Genomic DNA, 24,401 nt, shown 5'->3' with positions numbered 1-24,401 from the left:
ATTGTGAAATTTAGTTGATAAAAGGTGCAACACTGAAAAAAATGAAGGATCCCATGTTTTAAAAAAAACAGATTTTATTGTGGTTATGTGTCTATTTTTACTCTTTTACAGAACACAAACATGATTTTCTTTTGACATAAATTTGATATTTTATCACTTGTTTTCTTTAGTCACTATTTACATTTTGAAATGTATTCAGAGGTCTGGTAATATCTGACCATCTGGAACATGTGTACGCTCTTTTCATGGTGAACTTTTTCCTTTTGCTCTCTTTACTTATTTTTATTTTGTGGGGGAAGAATGAAAGAATGAAAAGCCAAGGACCCCGAGCCGCTGCGTACACATGCGCTGCCATCTTTTTCCATTAAACTCTGTAAACATTGCTAACTTTTTTTCCTCATCTGACTTGTCTATGTCCTTCAATTGCACAGTCCCACAGCTCCACAGTTTTCAGTCCATTCAAATCAATAAAGCTATGACTTCACAAATGCATTGCCTTTGCCATTACAGTACTTTCTTTTCAAACTCGGATTACAATTTTGCAGAAATGGCCACAAAGCCTCTGAGTTTGGTGGAATTTGATTATTTAACAAATGATTTGGATTATTTAACAACATATCCACGGAGGAAAAATGGCCGAAGTTGTCAGAAAGGTGATTTCTTGCTAGTGCAGTGGAAATGCATTTCTATAATAACAGTGATTCTGAAACTCAGACCAGTTCTTTAACTGATGTGTTCACATGCACATCAGGCAGTACCATTGGCGTACTGGGAAAGCTTATTCTCCAAGTCGCAGATCCGCTTCTCCTGAGACAAAACTGTGGCCTTCAGATTCTGAATCTCCTCCAGTAGCCTCTCAAGCAGCTGAGGCTGGACAGGAGGAAACAGGAAGGAAGGGAAAAAAGGAAAACAGAAAGTGATGAAAGGGGGGAGAATGATAAAGAAAGAAGGGAAAAAAAGGTCAAGGGTAGTGAGAAACTGAACCAAAACAGAGATGGGTGCTTTGAAGGGAAAAGTTGTGCACAATAAGAAAAAGGTTCAACAGAGAGGGAAATTTTTGAAAAGCCATATAAAAGTAAACATTTATTTAGATGAAGTTCAAGCAAATACTGCTAATGAATCCCAATCATTTCTGTGAAATGATAACCAATCAGCAGGTCGAGCTTTGGATGCTCAACGCGTCCAAAACTTACAGGCAAGCTGTTGGTGTCCAGGGCGGACATGCTGCGTCTGGTGGTGGGTCTGGAGTCCAGCACGTTCTTCTTCGCCGCTTTGAGCTCTCGACTCTTCGGCGGCACGTAGCCGTCCCTCATGGAGATGAGGATGGGATCTTCGTCACGGCCGTCCAGCCACTCTTCAGGCTCCATGGCGGGATCAGGCCCTGCTGTGTCAGGGTAAAGGTCATCCTGGAAGAGGTCCGACTGGCCCACACAAAGCCAAGCAAGAAGCAGAGAGGTGTTTTAGTCTGTTTTTGTTTTGAACAGTAAACTGCAGATTCCTGCTGTCACATTGTTTCCTACGTTGCCAATAAATGTGGGCAGAGTTACCAAAAGTTATTCTCAAGTAAAAGTATCACAACTTCAAAGTTTACTCAAGTAACTGATTAAGTTATCAATCATTTAATATTAAAAATGACATCATCATGACATCATCAGATGGACAAAATTAAACTTCAGTGGAAATTTTGGTATTTAATGGATGAAAAATGAGAATAATTCATGCAAATAGCAAAAAAGGGTTATGGTTAGGGTTACTTACTTTTCTAGGAACTGTCATGGTGATGGGCTCGCACTTTTTGTCAAGTAGCTTGTATAACCTGGGAAAGAATAAAGGAACGATAAACCGGAAAAGCAGAGCGATCCATCAGCCACAAAGTGTTTGTTTACACTTTGATTTCTATTTAAGGATGATTTATTTTCAACAATTTGCAGAAATGAGCGTTCATGATGTAACAGCATGCAAACAAAAAATTCTGAGTCTCAGCATGAGGAAAAAATGTTTCAGAATGAATAAAACCCTTTTTATTTATGTTAACTGTAAGTAACACAAACATGATAACAGAGAAGTGAGAAAACAGAGAAATAAAAGAGAAAACACCACCTTTAATTTAGTGCAGCCTGCACTAACCATTCTCTATATCAAATATTTTGAAAGTTGCATATTTTCACTTTTAAAAAAAGCGGCAGAGCAGCAGTCGTGAGTGTCTTACCGTGCGATCTCACATTTGGTGACGTCCACGCCTCTCTTTGGCATGAAGCCCATCCCTCTCTGCGGCTCTTTACTGCTGAAGGTGCTGAGGTAATGGACGTACGGCGGCTCCTCCGTGATCTCAAAGTAACGGATACTGCTGTCCCCCTGCACAAAAAACCATTTAAACTAAAACAACTCACTCTCCTGATCAGAGCCAGAAATATAGGACATATTTACAAAAGAAGCTGCATTCAGAGCTTTATATGTTGGATCAAACTAGAAGTTTCCATATGATTAGATTCATTTTATTATAAATAGGACCTTTTTCAGTTTATAGATGAACTGAAATGAGCTGAATTTAAAGAAATCTTATATGATTTAAAAGAATAAACCAGCTTACCTTCCCACACAAGTAGACCATGTTTGCGTCTGCGTCATAATACGGTAATAACACTCCGTTACTCGTGTCCAGCTCCAAAACTGCTATCGGCTCTTCAAAGTTTGTCTGAACAGAGTAAAAACAGCCAACATGTGAAACATGATCGGCTTGTCGTCCCAAAGGCAGTTGGAGATGTGTTGGTTACCGGATCCCAGAGGCCGAGCTCTCGCTGGCTCATCCGGGTGAATCCGGTGGTGAAAATGTTTCCGTCTCTAATGAAGATGGCTCTCATTGGTCGGATGCCTTCATGTGGAGCCAGACGTTCCTGTTAGAAAGAACATGGAAAGATGTGACAACAGAAACCTCTTCAAGAACAAAAATAAATCTGTATTAAACTCTGATTTTTTTATCCACATCAACAAAAAGTCTATATTTGTTTATCTATGTAAGGATTTATCAGATTTCTGTCTCGTTAGAAACAATCTTAGCAGAAGGAGGAGATCCCAGTAGATTTTCATAGGACAATAAAGGCTGTTTCTATTCTATTCTATTCTATTCTATTCTATTCTATTCTATTCTTTTCTATTCTATTCTAGTAAACTTGTCACTGTGGCACATTCTACTCCAAAATTAATTCTGGTAATGTTTGACACGTTTTGTTGATCAAAAATAATAATTCTCACTCTATTAACATACACCAAACTGTGTTGGTCACATGAAATCCCAACCAAACACATCAAAGTTTGTGGCTGTTAGATGGCAAAATGTAAAAAAGTTTAACCTGTTGGTACTTGCTCACTCACCGCCACCACTTCCCTCTTTCGGGGGTCACAGACACGCAGGCGTCGGTCCTTACAGGTGGTGCAAAACAAGCTGCCGTTTCGGTTCCAGCTGACGCTGTAGATGAGATCCGGATGGTCGTCCATGGATATGAGAGGTTCGCCTGTTCCCACGTTCCAGATTATTATCAGATTGTCACTGCCTGAAGCAGACAGAGACAGAAAAGAAAGATTTTAGTCATCTTCAAAACGCCTTTTCTGGTTCAAGCCCATTACTGCGACTCAGAGCTGGGCGGTAACTATTTACTCCATTATATTTACTTCAGTAGTTTTTTTGAAAATATTAACTTTTAGGAGTATTTTTACGACACTGTGCTTTTTTATTTTTAGAGGAGTAATTTTATTTTGAAGCATTGTTACTCTCTCTTGAGTAAAATGTCTGGATTCTGAATGAAAAACAAACATTTAAAGATTTACCTGCAGTTTTTGTAAAAGTTTCATAAGATTTTTATTGAGAGAAACTCATTTGGAAAAAAAATATTTTGCCTGATTTTGTATTTTATTGTCATTTTGGTCCTTAAAATGCCCAAATTTTATTTCTACAATTTATTTATTACAAATTTTCATTTGTAATTTTAATTTGAAGCACTGCTACTCTTATTTGAGTGAAGTTTTCGGGCCTCTGCTCACGTCTGCTGCCTAATGAAGATCTGTGTCCATGTTGGCGAAACCCACCGGCAGTGAGGAGGATGTTGCGTGTGGTGGGGTGCCAGCTGACGATGCCGACCCGTTTGGAGTGACCCTCCAGCACCACGATGGGATCGGACAGGGGGCGGGTCAGGGAGTGATCTGGGATTTGCCAAACCTGGAAAAGAAAGAGAGAAATTTTGTTCTCGCTGTGATCTGCAAAGTTAGCACATAGAAACCCAAATATCCTAAAAAACTGTTTCTACCGGTTTTTAATTTCCACAGGGACGTTGTGCTTTTTTGAGATTTTTTATTTAAGTATTCAATCTTTTCTTGTCTTTCTGAGGAGAAATAGTTTTTTACAACCATTCCTTTTTGTTTTGGATGCTGTGTAACTTTTATTTAATTTGAAGTGAATTACAGATAAATCAATATATAATCACACAGATAAAACATTAAGAATTAAATAGTTTATCATGCCAAAAATATAAACATATGAGATTTTTTGGGTTGTTTTTTTTTAACTAAAAGGTTTTATTTTTCAGCTAAATTCAGCAAACAGCCCCACTGTAATTGATTTCTAAATTTCTAGGTAAAAATGATGATTATTTCTTTCTGCAGATTTAAACCATCAATAAAGTTACAGACACAAGTTAAAGCTTGTTGTCTCTTCCTCCTTAAAAGTTCATTTTTAAATCTTTAGTGCATTAAAATATCTTCACATTAAATCAATTATGTTCAAACTTTTTGACAAACGGGTCAAAATCTTCAAGTTTAAAAGTAAGGGTGGAAATTTATTTATCATTTATTTTATTCTTATCGCGATAAAACTTTTATTCACTGATTAAAGAATAGAGATTATTTATTGTCGAATCAAAACTGTCCACATTGTCAGTTTCATTTTTATTTCCACTGTTTGATCAATAAAAGCATCAATAAAAGTCACAGTGAGCCATTTAGTGATACAAAATAAATCACATTTTTTTATGTGATGAGTTTGAGCCAGGTAAAGCGTAATTCAGCTTTGTGAGCCTTAAAACCCAAAGTTACCCCGATAAAAACACTAATCCTGGTTTGTGACAGTCCCAAAGTGATGACTGAACTACTTGACAACGCTCTCACTAAAAAACAACACACACACACACACACACACACAGCCCCCCCCCCACACACACACACCCCCATACACACACACACACACACACACACACACACACACACACACACACACACACACACACACACACACACACACACAGTAACACTCTCTAAAGTGCCGTTTGCTGGAGCAATGACCCGAATTAAGGAGAATGACTTCACAGTTTTGGCCTTTCTGCAAATCCACTACAGTAACAGCTGCAACTGTCTGTCTGTGTGCTGTTTGATATAAACAAAGCCCACACACGCATACACACACGCCTACAAGCACGCACGACACTCTTGTACACACACATACTTAAACAGCGTCCATGCAGCTGCTGCCAGAAAAGAAGAAGCAATTCAGTCGTCACATCGCACAGATTCCTGCAGACCGAGCGGGCGGATTAGTGACAGGTGCTGCGCTGCACATGTGTTGAAACAAGTTGCTGTTTTACTACAAAAAATGTTACAACAGGACATATGCACACAGATTTAACCCACTCTACGAGAACAGTTGATATTTAAAAGTGAAAACATTTGAGATTAAGTTTTCGTTTGTCTGCTCTGATGCAGAGTTTGATATAAAATATCTTTATTTATTGAATAATGTTCAATAAATTACAGTTAAAGCGTGTTTCCATTACAACCTGGTGCTTTTAGAAACAAATCAAGGTTTCGGACAATACAATGTTATTACTAGATCTATGACCGGAAAACTTTGTAAATAGTTTTCAATCTGATGGATTTTCTGATGAATCCCACCAAACTCCAAACCCTCCATCTGCTCTCCTCTTTTTAAAGGAAAATATTACTGAGACAAATTCAAGTAATATGAATAAAAAATACCTTTTAGATTTTTAATGAACTGTAGTTAAAATGCAGTTTCTGGTGGAGAAAATTTATAATATGCCACATAATTTCATCCCACTTATCGTGTCTAAAACCGAACATCATTACTCAACATTTTGAAGAAATGTTGACAAACAAGTTATTTCATTTTGTTCACTTCTGACAGCTGAAGTGAAACTGAGTCCAGAATTATTAGAAAGATGGTAGCAGCTGTTTAAACCCTGAAGGTATCAAAAAAGAAATCAGACATTTTACTCAGCAACCATGCTCAGCCACGCCTGTCGAAGAAAGGCAAAGCAAACCAGAAAATACTCAAATAAATCTATGAAATAACATTTCAGGACCCACAGCAGGAGTAGAAAACTGACCCAACTCATTAGTTTCCTGACAACAAGCAGATGAATCAGGAGATGAATTGCAGCAGATTAATAGCAATGTGCCAAATCAACCGTTTGAATCCCTGATTTATTCCCCACACACAAACACATCGAAACACGAGAAGAATAAAGAAATGGTACTTACCATTGCTGTGCAGTCTTCTGAGCAGCTGGCCAGGATGTTGTCATCATGGGGGCACCAGTCGATATCCAGGACGGGTCCAGAGTGGCCGATCACCAGCGGGTAGTTCTTATCCACTCGACCTGTCTGCAGCACCAGCCCAGAGTTTGACACATGCAAGGTGGCATTTTAGAAAGATTATAAAACAGCTGCACTTTCAACTCCTTTAGCCAAAATATAAAGCAAAATACATATAATTAAAGAATAAATTCTGGCCCTAATAGAAAGTAATGCAATTCAGTTTTTATTTATGTTTTATTTTGATTATTTATATTGGGGTTCAGTGTAGCGGCTTTGAAAAAAATACAGTTTTTAAAACAATTAGGAGCCCACTGAGCTGAACTCTTTCTGAGTTAAAACATTAGTATTGTTGTTTCCAAATCAATATGAACTTGTTTTCTTTGCTTTATTTGTGGTGTGAAAGCACTGCATCATTTTTATTTTGAGCATTTCTCATTTTCTGTAACTAAATACTAAATATTTGCTTGTAGTTTCAGAGACATGTTGTCAGTAGTTCATACAATAAAAGAACAATGTGCATTTTACTCAAACCTATACAGTGTAAAATCAGAGAAAGTGATCATTTTAACTGCCATATACATGGATGACAGTTCAGTGTTAGCACTAGATGCTGCAGCACACTAATATGAAAGCAGTAATGAGTCGCTCTCTCTTACTTCAGCATGCTAACAAGGTAAAGTATGCTAACTAGCATATTCTGGGCATGTTCCTGGATAAGCATTGTGACTGTGGCCACATTCTGTCATAGTGGCCTCTTACTATGTAAAAATAAACAGATTAAATAAGGAAAAGAAAAGCAGAAATGTGTTTCTTATCATGTATGAGCATTAGAAATATCTCTGCCTCCACAGACACACACAGGCTCAGCGAGGCGTATTAATAGAATGACAAGCTGTTGAAAGGGGAGTTTTTCTTGTTGGCTGTTGGGGACTCAGAGGGGGGCGAAGATCACCCTGCAGCGTATAAATAGCACAACTGTTCGCCGTGACTTTTCAGTGAGCTCGAAAATACTGGAGATTATTTTGCATTTTTTAGCCTTTTTCACAGATTTCAAAAAGTTTTGAAAATTTTCCTTTCTAAAATAAACCAGAGAAATCAACTGAAAGTGTTTCTCATGATTTAAATGTCGCAAAACTTATAGAAGTTTTACCACTAAAGGCAACAAATCACTTTGGCCGGATACTTAAAATTATGAAGCCTTAGTAAACAATGTGTGCCAACATTATTTTAACATTTTTCAAAAACTCACCAATTTTACTACCTGCTATGATGATTTCTGCAGATATTTATGATTATTGGAGGAAGAGCAGATACAAACATCTCAGGGTTTAATAACCAACAGTAAAAAGACCGAAAATAATTTTATAAATATTAGAAAAAAGAAACTATTATGATTTAACAGGCAGGTAGAATTAACATAAAATAAAAACATTTCATTTCTGCTTTTATTTAAAGATGAATAATTTATTTATATTGTTCAAAATAAACTCATAATTACAGGTACAACAATTATCTATTACTTTGATTATCTATTATTTTTTATTATGAAAATATTGTCACGTTTTGTATTCTTTATTTTGCAAGTAAAGCAAGCTAGCAGCTGGTTAATTGATCAGAGTATTTATTTTGTATCATTTTTTAACTCATAAGAAAAAAGCTGTAGATTTTTCACTTTAATACATTTAATAATTTAATACATCACCTTAAAATAAAGGAAATACAGTACTTAAGTCAAGAATGACAAAGAAACTTATTCTTTATTAGTAAAACTTTGAATTTCTAATAATTTACATCAGAAATGCTCCAGTGTTTGGCTTTACAGTTAATTTCATAAACGTCAATATGAAACCCTCCCACCCAGGGCTGACCTTGGAGAGCGGCAGGACGAGGAACGCTCCTCCTCCACTCGACTCAACGATGACGGCCAGAAACTTTGGGTTGACGGCGCAGAAGGAGCTGTCCCACGTCACCTTGGAGACGCGGATGTCATCGTAACCCTGCTCAGCTTTGACCGCCTGCCCGAAGACGTGGCGAAACTTACTCTGCCGCACGATGCTGCGACTCATGACTGGACCAGGTGGAAGCAGAGACATGGAAACTTTCATGAAACTAAAATAAATCAAAGCTCAAGTTATAAGATGTGGCAGAAATGCTTACAGTAACTCCACATCAAAGTCTATTAAATATCTGACTTGTGAAGTAAATTATTCTGCTACAAATATGAAGGCGAATGTTATAAGTTTAACTTATAGTAACTATTATCTATTAAAGCATGTTTGACATAAAACAACAACTAAAGCTAATACCTGCTTGATTGTGCTATAAAATGTGCCTGGAATATATGTAACACCGCTTCTTCGAAGTTTTCTCCTCGGTCCAGGAATTTCCATTTCTTAGTTTCGACAAGTCGTTAGTGGATTTCAACATGAAATGTTAAAAGATTCGGTTCTACTTCAGCCTAATTCTCTGATATCTCAACTTGTGATACACAATAAAATAATTATTTTATTTTTTATTAAATAATTATTTTCATTGATAAAGCATTTTTTAACTGAATTTGAATTTAAATTTATGGTGGATTCTCTGATGGTAAAAGTTCCTAAAAGTTCCCTCAACCATGACTCTTCCACCTCCGTGCTTCACAGTTCATGTGAATCGTGTTCTTTTAGTCAAAAGTGACCTCTGTTTTGCTATTGAATAAAACAGACGATCTGGTCTTTGACTGTATTCTTTCTATGAAAATGTTTGTTCTTTAGGAAACTTGTTTTTACAGAGCAGATGAACATAAACTGCAGCTGGTAAATAATCAGTTTTGTAGTTTTCCTTTGAAATAGACCTACAAACTGTTTCATGATTATTCAATCCTTCAATTTCTCATTCCAAAAAAAAAAAGAATAAGAAAATCATACTTTTTAGTGAAGTTTCAAAATATAATTCTAATCAAAATGTATTTATTCCAATGTATTCAAGCCTTAGTAAAGTAAGAAATGTGTTGGAGTTTCATTTTTGCAATGTTATATGTCTGATAAAAACATAAATTAAATATTTTTATTCCCGTAAGCAACAAAAAAGTCCTTTGTAATATGTCAATATTACTTTTTAAAGGATGATACTTTGGGATAAACTGGCGTTGGTCAACTGTCATAATGAGATCCACCACCAGAGGGCAGAATAGAAGAGTATGATTTCATTCAACAGGCTTTTAAGACGACTACAAATTTTATTAAATAGTTTAAGGTCTTAGAAATATGCATAGGAAAATAGTCTAGATTCTAGGGTTAAGGAATCTAGAATGTAATCTTAAATATAATTGTGATTCTGATCAAACCTTTAACCAAAACTAAATTTAAAAAAAAAAAAACGCGGTTTGAAAGATGGAAACTTCCTGTTTGCATTTAAGGTTGTTTTTGTATTATTCTACACCGATTACAGATTCTTCAAAACATTTTAGTTTGATCATTTTGTAAGAAGAGATTTAAGTTTCTCCACAAATATTAAAAGCTACTGCTGTTTTCATGAAAATAAATCTTAAATTTCAATTAAATAATTTATTTTTACACACTCTGTATACTTTAAAGGAAAAAGGTGGGTTATTTTAAGTATATTTTTATTTATTTTTGCTTTAGTATTTTCATTTTGAAGTTGATTGTTAGTTCAGAAGCATCTTCTGCTTTCGTCATTGTTCAACAGAAGTGGCTTTAAATAACCCTGAGCGTGTGTTAGCTACATGAAATAACAGCCCTTCTGCATGTTTTAGCTCCGTTTGTTGACTGATAAGTAGCTGTCCTGTGGCCACTGCAGACAGCAGATCTCTAATCCTCCAAAACACAGGGGATCTTATATAACAGAGAAGATATTAATAGTTGATTGTCCCAGCAAACACTATGCAAACAATCAAAACATCAAAAGCAAACACAGGTATTATGGATGGAGCAGATAGAAGCTGGGAGAGGGCTCAGAAGATAAATATATTTGGATGTTTTCCTTACAACAATAGGCTACAGCTGTACAAAGGTCAGAGGTTAAAAAATAAATCTAAAGTAAAGATGCTCCTTGTTGCTCAGGAAGGTAACTTTACTCTAATTTTTTAAAGTGTCAATATTTTTATTTGATTTCTAAAGGTCTTCAAATATTTACTTTGGCTAAAGAACTCTGGTTTTTCACCCCAGATTATTTAGAGGACACATTTTTGCTCATCAAGCTACTTTAATCCCAGACCTTTAAAACATTTTTAGAAAGTAGCTCCAAAACTCAAAACACCCAAGCAGCATTATTTTACAAAACATGCAACTAGTACTACTTAATCACTAATAACACAGTTTGACCCAATTCCTTTGGCTGGATAAACCGCAAAATAAATGTTATCACCACTGACTGGGATTAACGCAGCCTGGCCACCACTTATAGAAAAGAACAGAACTGCAAAGTGGTTGCAAAATTGTTTAAAATAACATTTTAATTATGAAGTACAAATCTTTTTCTCAGTGGTCGTATTGGACCAATTCCCATTCATTTTGAATTACTAATTGGGAAATATTCTGTGACAGGGACTGGAAAATAGGTCCACAAGCGGCCAATGTCCAAAGAATAAAGACACTTTTGGAGAATGTACAGCACAAACGTGTTCCTTCTAATAAAACCTTGAAGAGAGTCGACTGAAACTGAGATGTCGGTTAGAACATAATCCAGAAATGAGCTCAGAGAGGAGGGGAGACATGACTGCACAAGTGTGATGAGAGGACAGAAAGCTCTCGCTGCTTTCCTAGAAGTTCTGCTTTATCTAGAGATTTACATTCCAGACTGCCAACTGGTGCGTTCGGGGCCCCCAGATCAGCACCTTCAAACTGTGTTTGCGTTCATGTTTTTTCTATATTTTAACAATTTTATAGCTGGACTATTGAAAAAAAGTAATTTTGAAGTGTAACAAATGTAAGACATTAGAGTTATTTCACCTTTTATGGAGCATATAACTTTCTGGACTGTTGGTTCTAGTGGTCCAGAAAATTGTAAACATTCAATGCCTAATTTATTTGGATTAAAATAATCCTAGGCTAATGTGTTCACGTTGGGTGGCATATGAATGAATATATCAATAATGTACAAGTTACAACAAATCTCTGATTTGGAGCAAAAACTTAAGTTTGTCTTTAGCCTGAAGTAGCTTAGCCACAGCTAGGCTAATGTCAAACTAGCCAACTAGCTTCGCTGCTAAACTCTGAGGCAGTATTTGCCAAAGACCTACATGTTATCTCTAATTTTAGCAAATGTAATTTTAAAAAGTGTGTTACGGTTTTAGTAAATCAATTCTTTTGTATTTTGTCTATCATGTTTGGTTTCAGGAGGTTAGCTAGATGTGTTTGTGACTCTACTGCTACCTGCAGAAGTTCCAAAATAAATGTTTATAGATTAAAATATAAAATGCCATAAAATATTTCTTTAACAGGGATTGGAACTGAGCTGTCGGTTTAAAACACATGTGAACGCAGATAAATTTGAATTAATGCCTGTTGTTGTCCTGCTGTTTGAAAACTATTGGTGGTGCTGGTGTTTGGCACGTCCATTTCATAAATCAAAAATAAAATGTCAAACACTGTCAGTCAAGCTTGTTGTAACACTCCAACAATTTGTTTTAAAAGTGCGCTGTTTAGGTCTTTTCAGTAATTATGTGTAAATGACATAGGCTATCCATAAGTGAGAAAAAAACTCAGAAAACTGTCTTCTATCTTATACAGGTTAATGAGAAAGGCCTGTGTGTGTGTGTGTGTGTGTGTGTGTGTGTGTGTGTGTGTGTGTGTGTGTGTGTGTGTGTGTGTGTGTGTGCGTGTGCGTGTGCGTGTGCGTGTGTGTGTGTGTGCTGCGCATGGCACAGAGCGAAAGAATGACACGGCCACTTTCCTAATATAGACATGACAAACTGATGCGTCCCACCCGGGGGGCCGCTCCTCCCACCAGCCTGCAAGGTCCCAAATAGTCCCAGAGAGCAGGCGGCGGCCCCTGTGGAGCTCTGCCGCTAATGAACAGACAGTAAATTTAAACAGCCGCTGCGGACAGCCAGCGCAAACACGCATAAACACGCACATAACCCTTAGAGGTGAAGGGCGTCAGAGGTCGGTTGATCTACCTGCAAAACGCACTAAAGAAATTGCAGCAGTGCAGAGTCACTGTGAGAGCTTAGTCCTTTCTGTCTCCATGCGTCAGGACGCACAGCAATAAATAACCCGACGCACCTCTAACGCCAATGCAGCAAACACCGACACGCAGCTCACCGCAGGTTTTGGGGAGTCCCCTCTTCCCTCGAGAACTTCTTCTGCGGTGTTGCCTCCTTCTTCTCTTCCTCTTGATGGCTGAGGAGTTCTATGAAGTCCCGCGGTCCGCTGTCCTGAAGCGCGGAGTCCTGGCGAGGGGACGCACTGGGTAGCTGCGCGACGCTCCACGGCAGGGGGAGAGAGAAAGAGGGGAGACAGCGCCGGGGCAGAGCAGGCAAGACAGGACGGTGAGGGGGACTGGGGGGGGTACCGTCTATTTTAGACCAGGCTCCGTCAGTACGGCGATACGCGGACAGAGGGGCGGGGGGGATGTGCGTCCACGGCGGACACTGCCGACCAGAGGTCAGTCACGGATGGCTCCTGGCTATTAGGGGCCAAATAAGTGATGCACTGTTAAAACCAACTGTTACAATTACATGAATAAAACTGATGCACTGGATGTGTGTGGAAAAGGTAAAGTATGTGACATTTATTTGACTCAATTGAAGAAAAAAATCCATTTGATATTGTTTGAATAATGTCAACAATTATATGTAAATTTGGGTATTTTTAAATAAAATGAGTAAAAATAAGTAGGATCTTCACAAAAAGTTATATATGAACTAGTTTATCTGTTGAACACTTTTGAAACAACCATTAGAAAAACTTAACTGGTGTTTACAATGCTCTGCTATATTTATATTTAATTTATAATTTAATTGTCAAATCATCTAACTGAAGAAAGGATTTTTTGTCTCTCCTAATCATTCACTTTTTGATTCATTTGTTACATTTCCTGTTTCTATATTACCAAAAGGCCTTTATCAAAGAACATAAGAACATTGATATTTTAACATTTTAAGAAATCATATACATAACCAAAATATATTATGGTTCTATTTTGCAACTTTTGAGTGATATTATGCTGGAGGATGTTATCTGGAAATATTAAAGCAACATTTGAAGAAATCCAACAGGAATTGAACTGAAATCGAACTTCCAAATCAACAATCATTGTAAGTTTGTGTAAGTGACTGAAATACAAAGTCAATGTTTCAGAGTGACCATCAAAGACAGACCATTAAGAGGCAGAGCTGATGAGGCTTGCCTGACCAAGATGGCCGACCTTCCTGACTGAGTTGCACCAGTTTTTCCCAGGAGGTAAAGGCTAAAGTTATTTCGTTTAAAAGCTAAAATAATCAAAAGCAAACTTTTCCCTCGTTTTACCAACAGACTTTAAGTCTCTTTAACAAACTCAGAGAAAACATGACTTTTATTAATCTCCATTTTTATGGTCACAGTTGAAGTACAATACAAAATATTTACATCAACAAAACAAAATCCAAAAGGTGGTTGACAATACATACACACACACAGGCACACACATACCCAACACCTACTACAGCCTAAGCATGCTCCCCCAAAAGTAGCAAACCCATGTAAAAATAAGTCACAATCAAAAGTAAAAAAAAGGGAGTAAAGTGCATGTATGACAGACGTCCCTGTACAGATATTTCTGATTGCAGAGAAGCTTCACTTGCCAGTCACAGGCACACTCCTAAAAGCTGTACTAAAGAGATCCATTCAAAATAAAACTAACTCAGTCACCGACACATTCCAGATGTTTATAAAAAAAAGAAACACCCAGTTTCTAAACACTCAGAATATAGACTTACATCCAAAAGAGATCACAGCAGGAAACTCATAAATATACACTCTGCCATTTTGCTCCAAGCCCCCAAAACTACCCTTCCTCCCTCACAGCTGAACACACGAGGAATCAGTTCTGAGCGGCTTCAGAGCTGAGAGAACGAAAGACACCAGTTCATTTTCTCCAGTTTATCAAGTGTAGTTCAAATTGTTTCAGACTGAGGAGGACATTCCAGAAAACCAGAGCCTGACGACTGCGCAGGTCAGATTTGGTTGAGGTATTGATATTGTGTTACAAAAAATAAAAAACACATTCTTCCACTCTTTCCATTTCAAAATCCAAAATTTGGGTTTCCACTTCCTGATGAAGCGTTGGGAACAGATTTCTAAACTGCATTCAAGAGACGGTTGGCGATTACGATTCCTGCCTGATTTTGACAGTTACGCAAAAATATTGGCGCAAAATGAATGAAACTCTCCAGAAAATGTTTTGACAAACATTAGCAAGAGGCAGAAACAACAGAGGCAACATCCCACCTTCTTGTGATATACGAGAACGATTAAAAAAAAGAGCAATGATGGGCACAGGGAGGATGTACAGGCTCAGGAACAAGTTTGGGTTTTGATTATGCTTCGGATCAGATGACGGTTCTTATTGTTTAACTGATGGTGTCGCTGATTTCACAGAGGCTCTTGGTGGATCTGTAGGGAAAAAATGTACAAAAACGACAACTAAAAACTATCTTTTAAGGCAAGAGGCTTCAGTTTGCTGAATAAATCCAGCATGTGCACTTGATTTCCACTTAAGAGGTGCACGCACACGAACACACACGCATACACACAGTGAGGGTCACATGGTGTTGTACAGGGTGCCAACAGTTCTTTTCTGAAGCTGCCTCAGCGGATGAGTCTTCCCATACTGCTGCCGGTTGGTCAGAAGACTCAGCCCAGGAGAATGTGGAGAGTCTTGGTCAGCGTTTGGAAGGTTTTTTGACGATGGAAAGCCTTCTCCAGCAGTAGAAACATTCTCAGCTTCTGGATATTTGCTGCTTGATAGAGGAGAACTGTGCACTCGCTGCTTTTTGGATTCATCACCAGCAACGTGGAGAGGAGCTTGAGAAGAGGGCGGAGCTGCAGCGGAGCAGCTGCGCTCCAGCTCATTCAGATCGTTGGCTAGGAGCTCCAGGCAGCCCAGTTTGGCCAGCGACGCCGAGCGCTTCATCAGAGACGGCGGGGTCAGGCCTGCCTGCCGGATTCTGGCTTCCACCTCTCTGACTCTCTTCTGTAGGCTGCTGCCTTGCTTCGGAGCGCTTCCTGAGCCCTGTCCGAAGCAGGTTCCGGGTGCGCCAACCTGTTGAAGGAAGGCACCCAGCTCGCACAGGGTCTCCCACGTCTCTCTCAAGGTGACGTCAGCGTGGAGTCCCTCGGCGAAACAGTCCCAGTCCACGCACGACTCAAGCTTCGTCACACCTTCCAAACACAGGAAGTTAACGGACGCAAAGGGAGATGGTGCAGAGTGTTGGAAAGGAGAAGAGGTAGACAAGAATCTGGTATCAGCAGGCTGGAGTTTGAGTCCCTTTGTGCTTTTCTCAACATTTCCCAGAACCCTCCACGTGTTCCCCCTTCCAACCAGTCTGAACATGCCATCCTCTCCCTTCTGACCTCCCTCCACAGACACCTGCGGGGAAACCGATGCGTCCTGTGGCACTGAGGTCGTCATGGAGTGGATTCTGTTTGGATGGCGCTGGGAGCCGCAGGTGCTGCCAGAGGATGAGGATAACGGCGTCTCGTGTTCCTGTTTCATCCGCTGCTCCAGCTGTTGCGTAGCTCTCCGCACAGACCCCCTGGTCCAGTCGCTGTAGAGGCGAGGGGGTGCAGCCTCCTCATCCTCTTTCTGTTTGGATTCCTCTCTTACACTCTTGGCCTCCTTCTGAGGGACGGCATCTAGATTCTCCATTTCCTGATTCAACTTTGTCCCGTCTTGGTCGTGGGAGCTTTGTGGTTCTGGTGGGGTGAGGGTCTCTGTCGGGTTCACTCCTGCGACCTGCGCAGGATCTGGGATTTCCTACAGAGCAGAGATCATTCAGAAGCAAAAATATTAATAAAGTAAAACCAATAAAAACATGTCTGAACTTTTCTACATACAACCACTAGAGGGCACACTTGAATCATGATAATCTAAACGCTTACTCGGAATAATTTAAATTATATATTTGTACATAAATACAAAATTAAAATACACTTGAACGCACAAAACAATCATTGAGACGTTAATTTAAAAAATCCAATTCAAAAAGTCAAACTTATACTGTTCATTATACAAAAAAATCATGCATCAGGGAGTCTCTAAGTACCTAATATAAGGTTAGGTGGAAGAAAAAAAGGTATGTTGGGAAAAATGAATTCATGCTACAAGGATAACTGAAGCCTATTCAAGAGCAGGGAGAGATTCACAGCTGTAGGATTCTTCATCTTAACCTGAACCAGGGAACTTGGCTGCTTACTGGTCCAAAGGCGCCTTGAGACTAAATATTTTCTACATTTCACTTAGAAATTACAGGTCTCAGTGTCTGGATGGAGAGCAGAAATGTTTCTTCTGTGGATGAGCATTAGAAAGATGCTGATGCCACATGGCTAACAGTACCAATGCCAGGACTAATCATCATGGTGTCACTATTATATCAATGGCAGAAAACTGATTTGACTTTAAACGCAGAGGAACTATGGCCAACCGTCAAGAAATTAAGAAATGTATCACTTTGTGCTTACTGAGTTAATCTGAGTTAAACTTTTTGAATCGAATTACAGAAAAATAACTTGTTTTCAATGATGTTTAAAGTTAAAGATATGTAAATATAGGATTTCTAAGATATAGTTTAACTTCTTAGAAAATCCACACACACTCACTCACTCACTCACTCACTCACACTAAGGACAAAGACTGAAAGAAGGTATAGAGGAAAACTTACAAGCAATGGTTACCTTTCTGTTCTCCTCCTCTTGCCCCTCACTGTTTACATCCTCCTGTGGTAGATGGTCTTTGCCACAGCTCTTGAGCTGCACAGCAGCACTCTGAGTTTTGCCATCGTGACTCATTTCCTTGAACTTTTCCCTGGCACTAAAAAAGTTTATGTGATCTGCACTATGGCCGAACAGCAGAACATTGTCCTGCGGAACCGCAGTGGGAGAGCTGCTGATGTCGTTGGAGGAGGGCAGATCTGAGCCACATGTCTGATGATCGTCCGTTTCTTTAATAGGCACTGGTGCAGATAAACAGTGGGGTCCAGGCTGGTGTGTGTTTGGTGGCTCAGGTTCCAACACCAGGACGGTAGAGGAGGAAACATGCGGTTTGGCGGCTTCATTTGTGGTTGATTGAGCTGGAGAGGGGAGGAGGTGGTGGACAGAGGGAGGTGGGTGAGGCTGGCCCACCAAAACGCTTTGTGCAACAGTCACCACGTCTGTCCGCTCCGGTTTAGAAACCACTGCAGCAGCCCTTGGCTGGGAGGGGGGAGGCGACGGTGGCTGCTCCTCCGAGTCACACAGACCATTGGAGAGGGTCGGCGATAACACAGAACCAGCTGTGGAGTCGGGGTGGGGGTGGGTGAGCTGCCTGCTGGTAGCTGTATCAGCCTGAAGAGATTCCTCCAAGCTTTTAGCTTTAGCATCACCTGATAAAGACGGCGCATCATCAAAGGCAGAAAAGCCGAGCCGACTGGACTGGGTGCCGGTGTCAGGCTGGCTCGTGGAGTATGTTGTTTTTCCAGCGCTCTGCGACGTTCCCAGTGAGTCCAGCAGATCTCTCACAGAGGGGCCCGGCATGCTGCTGGCCTGGTTATGGGGGTCTGCGCGACCCAGACTGCTGGGTGGGACGAGGGACTTGGACAGGGGCTCATGGTGCTCAGAAAGATCGCTATCAGAGTGAGAACGCCATAACTTGTTGTGCCTTTGCTTGCTACAAAATTAATGACAGATGTAGACAAAATTTAGCAGAATTAGTTGATTCAAATAATTTCATGTCAAAGTTAAGTCCTTTTGTGCAACCTTATCGTCTCAGTGATGATTAAATTGCAAAAATGATTATTATTTGGATTTTCTGTCATCAACTGACCAGTAAAACTGTAACATTTTCCCTTCAACAGTCCAGGATTGGTGAAAGGCAAATCAAATTAAAGGAAAAAAATAGGCATTCATCTAATGTCTTATTTAGTGAAACTCTGTTGTATGTTGGATAAGCAGAAACATATCTTCTATAAAAACCTAAATATATTATTATATTTAGGTTCAGAATTGACAAAATTATTACAGCAGTAAAAATCCTTCGCAGCACAGATATTAATACACCAAATAATATTCACTAAATTGCTTAAGTAATTACTTTTTGTATGTTTTGTTCCAACTATCCAGTGGTTAAAATGTTATATGCATGTGTGTACCTGGCTAGCAGTATACCCTGGTACTCCTCCAGCTGCCTCATAAAGGATGGGTTTGGCTTGGTCACAGTCCGACGTTCCTTTACGTAATCGAAGGCGTTTTTCAAATCCCAGCCGTACTCCTTCATGGCGTACGCGATCACTGTGGCTGCAGAGCGGCTTATTCCCATTTTACAGTGGACCAGGCACTTTGAGCCAGATTTCCTGGTTCGGACCAGAACAATTCAGTTATTCGTTGCCATTTTGTGTTTCAAAAAGGCATGTAGAACAAATGAGCTGATTCAGAAGCAAAAACCTCAAGAACATTTGGAAGTAGATGAGAGCAATACTAACAACTATACAAAATAATCAGTTACCTTATTAAATGTAATAAAATCACTAAATCATAAATTATCACTCACCCTGACAAAACATTTGTCTGTTGAAATTTATTCACTGTAAGTTCCAAAAATCATTGAACATGACAAAAAAAAATGTTTTGTTTCCCCTTTATTCTATTTCGTTTTGTTTTTGCTTATAAACCATCTCAGATCAGCTGAAGTTTTAAATCGACACCAGTCATATGTGTTAAACCTGTACAGGATTAACCTCCATCTTAATGTCAAAGACAAGCACAGCTTGTCTTTGAAATATTTCCTGTAAAAAGTCCAAGTTGTGATGTTGCAAATCAAAGATGGTTAAAAATAATCCAATTAAAAAGAACTTTTGTTTATTTCTCTTTCAGAAATTTAGATTTTCATCTTACAACAGGGAAAATTAATTAAGTCTGGAAACCATGTTCTTGTTACACATCTTTACATATTTTAAAAAACAGTCTTCATACTTTTTCAAATTGCATAGGAATCCAATGAAACTCACTTTGCTCTAGATATGAACTTATAGGTGTCGTTCCAGTAAGCAAGCAGGTCGGTGGCTTCCTCGTCATAGACGCGGATGTTGTGGTACTCAAACACACCGGGGAAGAAATTATCGATCTCCCTCGTTACATTCAGGATGTACTGAACCCTGGAGAGGAAATTAACAGAGTTTAGACGAAAATAAGCAACTGCTTGTCTACTGCAGTTTAACTCAAAACACACCAAGCTACAATGTTCTCATTTTAAGCATATTTATTCTTTACTGTTTTCATTGCGATCCCTGCTATTGATGTTTCATTGAATGTGTTTCGTTGCATTTTGCTTTTCCTTACCCACTCTTCTGCAGCTCTTCCAAATTAGATGCATTCCACTCAGATCCCTACAGGAAACAAAAGCAAACCTCAGTGTTTTTCTAGGCCTTCCTCAGAGCTTTTCATCAGTCCTAAATCCCATGGCAAGTTATGCCTCATGTACAGTATGTCTTTACAAACCAAACAAGCCCCAAGTACCTTAAAATTGCAAGCAATTTATTACACAAGACTGCATCAGATTGGTCTGGTTTAATACACAAAGTGAAGTAAAACAGTTCAAGTGTAGCTAAAGCTTCTTCTGTCTAGAGTAACATCCAAAAGTAGTGTTTAAATGTTTAAATGCCAAAATACCAAGAAGACGTGGTCAAAGATTTCCGTAGGACTGTCCATCTGGCCCAGGATAACAATCATCTCTTTGTCGATGAATTCCTTGAACTCTCGCAGGTTGCATGTCATGTGCATTTCCAGCTCTGTCCGGATCTGTGGGACACATTAAGTCAGAGAACAGGCTGTTCAGTTTAACCCAATTTGGAGCAACATCTAAATAAATGACTGCTTCTGCTTGACAGATCTTTATACCAAGCATCTGAGGCAACTCACTTCTTTACAGGTGACATTCTCAAGATCTTTCTGCATCATGATCTCCCGCAAACTGGTTTTTATTTGTCGCTCTGTGAGCTCTCTTTCTGTGGGGCTGGAGAAAAATAACATATTAAGTTAGACAAAAAAGTGCTTTACAAAAGTATTCATAACAAATGTCTTTAAAGGCACAAACTTCAATGTTATTAGGATTTACATAATATTCCAACATGAATTAGAATGCATTTGTAATTGAAACATGGTATCTGCGGCAAAATCATTTTCTCCAGATGCTTTTAATGCTCAACTATTTTGCAAAAAACTAATAATTCTACAAATTACTGAGTGATATGGGTTCAGCACAAACACCTTCAGAACTTTACAAGGTAGAGAAAGGTTGAAAATATTAATACAAAATAAAAATACTTTTGCATTATAGTGTAAATTAGGAGTATGTCAACTAATATAGAATTTGAATATTTACACATCGGAGAAAAGGACGGGTGAGTCGGCGCGGTGTGACTGCACATCCTGCATGGCGTTCCACTCGTTGATGCGGGCCTGGTCGGAGGACACCCTGCTCTGATAATAGCTGACCCAGGTGAGGAACAAGCTGCCTGGGAAGTAGTTGTGGCAACGAGCCACTTCACAAGCCTTGTGAAGAGACTGCAAAGACGACCTGTCGATGTGAGTTGGAAAGTGTCACAATTCTGACACTGAAAGGGTTTTTGAGAATGGAATAAAGACAATGGCAGGATAAAAGCTTTTAAAGCAATAAAAGGATGCATTTGTTTTTCTTTAGACTCACCACATGGCTTGCACAGAAACAGGCTTGAATACATGCACTTTGTTGTCTGTTGATACACTGAATCCACTAGAAGCAAACAAAGAACAGCAAACTTTCAGTCATTTTGCCATCTTTGCTTAGACTGTGCTCAGTTTCATCATGTTTAGAAATGTCTCACCCATCTCCATCCAGGTGTATTAAGGTGTCACTCCATAAAGGCAAAACCATACCAACTGAACATGAGCTGTAAGGAGAAGAAAAACCCACCATTTTACAACTTTGTGGCATCATCTAAGCTGCAAACAAGAACTTCGGTGCTTCATTTTCTTACCTATCGATGGGACTAAAATCCATGCCTAAAACCACGCTCTCCTCCGTGTCCTGGCGCCCAATGGTTGAGACCACCACCATGTAGCGCGTGGCCTGAGTGCTGGCGCTCTCCAAACGAACCGCCTGGAGGAGGAATGATTAAAGTCAGAAGCAATTTAAACACCAGTGCTTAAAGCAGACCATGCTTTGAGCATCATTGTGCACCCACCAGCTTGATGTTGTCCTCTGGCCTGAGGAGAGTGAACATGGTCTGCAGATGCTGCTGGATGTCTCCTGGTAGGATTCAAGAAATAAGTCTGATCAGACTGAATTAATGCTACAGAAATGGGTAGTTAATCAAAACAGAACCTTTGGTTTGTCTCACCTGCATGTTTACTCCGCAGCTGTGTGAAGCGAGAGGCTGAAGTTGGAGAAGAGCCATTTCCTCGGGGCAGGAAGAGAGCAGCTCCTTTGACTGTCAGGAAACTTTCACTGATGCTGCACAGACACAAAATAAAAATTGGTTGAAAAAAAAAAACATTAAATTAGAAAAGAAACACATTAACACTTTTTTAGGACTATAGATTTTAGGGACTTTACACAACAAACATTCAGATCAAGAAAAATCTTACACTGGAGGCCATGTTCATTAGCATCCCTGGTGTAACTTGCTAAGAGCCTAAAATATGAAATCAATGTTGCAGCTTAAAATGCTGAAAAATCCCTGATTTTATATATTCTTTGGTTTATGAAACTTTTTACTTTGGTCAAATGAGAGACCAAGGATTCAGCTTTTTGGCAATAAAACACTGCAGACAAGCAGAGCATGAAAATGTAGAAAAGCACCTCATTCCCCACTTTTAGGTATAGGTGGAGGATCTTTGATGATACCGGCTTGTGTTTCCTTCAAAAGGTCCTGAGAACCTTGGAGTGTATGGCGTCAAGAACTCTTTGAAATGTGGAAAGATTTTTATTAAAAATTAGGCAGCTTTTGCTCAGCCCCGGATGTAGGATAGGAATAATGGTACGATTAGTGATTTTTTTTTTTTATTATATGTGAATAAATGCACCAGAATTAAAAGGTTATTTTTTTCATTATTTACAGTGAGGTAAATCTACAGTAATAAAATGTTTTCTCTTATATACGTCTTTAAATGTTGTCAGCACTGGAGCTGTTTGTTGCAACTTGCCACCTTAATTTTCACTGAAAGTTCAGATATTTTGTGGCTTTTCATTCCCCAGCCAAATCAAGCAACCATAAAAAATTTGTTCAACAGTATCTGGAAATTTCTGAAATCAAATCTTGCCTGAAAGGGGGATTGACCTTCAAAAGTTCTGTTTTGATTTCAAGCCTCTTCTGTTCTTCACTAAAAAAAAAAAAATCTTGTGCACAACCATTGCAGGCAAGATTTATGAGCTTAAGACAGTTGAGATTGCTATGTGAAACAAAACCCAGTTACATATAGCTATGTTTGCTGCATTGGATTTTATGTGTCCCTAAAATGACAGAGGCACGACAAAAATGAACTGGTTTACAAAGTAAATAAAAGCAACTTGCACTTTGACATAAACAGTTTCTTCTTTCTTTTGAATTTTCTCAATTTTTCTGGGATATCACTACTTGCTCACACAAACTTGAACAGCTATCTGCCACAAACTTGGCACCTCTCACTAAGCCACTTAAGCCAAGACCTCTTTGAATAATTGAATTATGTAATGGACTTAAGATACCCAACTCAATAATCTGATTGCAAAGTTCTCATGTGTTTTTATTGCCAATTGTTACTAAAATTCAGCATAGTGGTGATTATATGTTTTGCTTAGCAATCCTCAGAATTGTTGGCATTCTGAGGACTAATCCAACACTGAAACTCAAGTCTCTTTGTATTTTATGACAACAGTGAAGGCAGATCCTGTCAGCACTGATGACTGAATGTTCGTATTCGTCACTCATTTCAAAGCCAGAACATAAACATAGAGGAGGATGAGGTGGAGAGACAGAAAGTCTGGAAATATAACCACCTGTCATCAAGACAGAGGAGTCATTACAAAACAAAGGTGACAAAGACAAATGTTGGCTTCAGTTAAGCACCTTTATGCTACAAATTCCACTGTAAAAAATTTTGTGTATTCTCATGAAACAAACAAAATTTTTTAAGAGAAACTTTGGTTTTTCTGTGAAGGATTTCGAGGATCAACAAAGATTAGACATCCTAAAAACACAGGCAACACTCAGAAATAACAGCACTGACAGTGCAATGCCAATACCCACATGCCACTCTTCAAAACAAAAAATAAATCTGCAATGCCGTTAGCATGCCTTCAGGATCTTCATACCAAGGTCTTGTGAAAGAGCTGAGTTTGCACACAGACCCACACAACATGTCTTATGGAAGTGTAAATAATGAATAGGTGCAGGAAATATTTCTTGCTTTGTTGATCAAACACATAAATCACCAATACATGCCAGCATAATCCAGAGTGTTCACCTCCAGAGCTGACAGATTAATTATAAGCTATGGAAGTGTCTGCAGTACACAGTGTGCTTGCTGCCCTGTGCTCCCTTCAGATGCATGGAAATGGAGGTGGGTGGAGGGGAAGCGCATGTGTGCAGGTGAAGCATCTGCAGG

General features: G+C 39.0%; 2 protein-coding genes across 3 annotated transcripts in view; both read right to left on the bottom strand.

The window, feature by feature from the left end:
* Positions 1-56: 56 nt before the first annotated feature.
* coro6 (coronin 6) lies at positions 57-13,097 on the bottom strand. The gene is made up of 11 exons (XM_055051478.1): positions 12,870-13,097; positions 8,472-8,671; positions 6,547-6,669; positions 4,084-4,213; positions 3,373-3,551; positions 2,775-2,894; positions 2,591-2,695; positions 2,210-2,355; positions 1,759-1,816; positions 1,194-1,421; positions 57-870 (listed from the first exon to the last, which is right to left on the bottom strand). Exons 2-11 carry the CDS (start codon positions 8,667-8,669, stop codon positions 748-750), a joined length of 1,410 nt encoding a protein of 469 aa, XP_054907453.1. The 5' UTR covers positions 8,670-8,671; positions 12,870-13,097; the 3' UTR covers positions 57-747.
* A 1,006-nt stretch (positions 13,098-14,103) lies between these two features.
* Positions 14,104-24,401, bottom strand: part of ssh2b (slingshot protein phosphatase 2b) — a 21,005-nt gene continuing 10,707 nt past the window's right edge. For both annotated transcript variants that reach the window (XM_055051418.1, XM_055051417.1), the window contains 13 exons: positions 22,157-22,269; positions 22,001-22,065; positions 21,794-21,915; positions 21,641-21,706; positions 21,484-21,549; positions 21,160-21,354; positions 20,697-20,790; positions 20,448-20,576; positions 20,118-20,164; positions 19,787-19,933; positions 18,932-19,132; positions 17,481-18,450; positions 14,104-16,563 (listed from right to left, as the gene is read on the bottom strand). In XM_055051418.1, the coding sequence (XP_054907393.1) occupies positions 15,349-16,563; positions 17,481-18,450; positions 18,932-19,132; positions 19,787-19,933; positions 20,118-20,164; positions 20,448-20,576; positions 20,697-20,790; positions 21,160-21,354; positions 21,484-21,549; positions 21,641-21,706; positions 21,794-21,915; positions 22,001-22,065; positions 22,157-22,269 (3,430 nt within the window). In that variant the 3' untranslated portion in view covers positions 14,104-15,348. The remainder of the gene's footprint in view (positions 16,564-17,480; positions 18,451-18,931; positions 19,133-19,786; positions 19,934-20,117; positions 20,165-20,447; positions 20,577-20,696; positions 20,791-21,159; positions 21,355-21,483; positions 21,550-21,640; positions 21,707-21,793; positions 21,916-22,000; positions 22,066-22,156; positions 22,270-24,401) is intronic.

Source organism: Poeciliopsis prolifica, unplaced genomic scaffold (genome assembly GCF_027474105.1).
Source record: "Poeciliopsis prolifica strain line A6 unplaced genomic scaffold, Auburn_PproV2 SCAFFOLD033, whole genome shotgun sequence".
NCBI lineage: Eukaryota > Metazoa > Chordata > Actinopteri > Cyprinodontiformes > Poeciliidae > Poeciliopsis > Poeciliopsis prolifica.
This window is presented reverse-complemented; position numbering and strand designations above follow the sequence as displayed.

Bases quoted from the DNA above. Each gene is read 5' to 3' on its own strand.
- coro6 (XM_055051478.1), bottom strand. From the start codon at position 8,669: ATGAGTCGCAGCATCGTGCGGCAGAGTAAGTTTCGCCACGTCTTCGGG. The intron at 2,356-2,590 runs GTAAGCTGGTTT...TTTTTTGTGCAG, and splicing joins TGGTCTACTTGTGTGGGAAG to GGGGACAGCAGTATCCGTTA. The intron at 1,422-1,758 runs GTAAGTAACCCT...TGTGTGGGCCAG, and splicing joins CCATGACAGTTCCTAGAAAA to TCGGACCTCTTCCAGGATGA.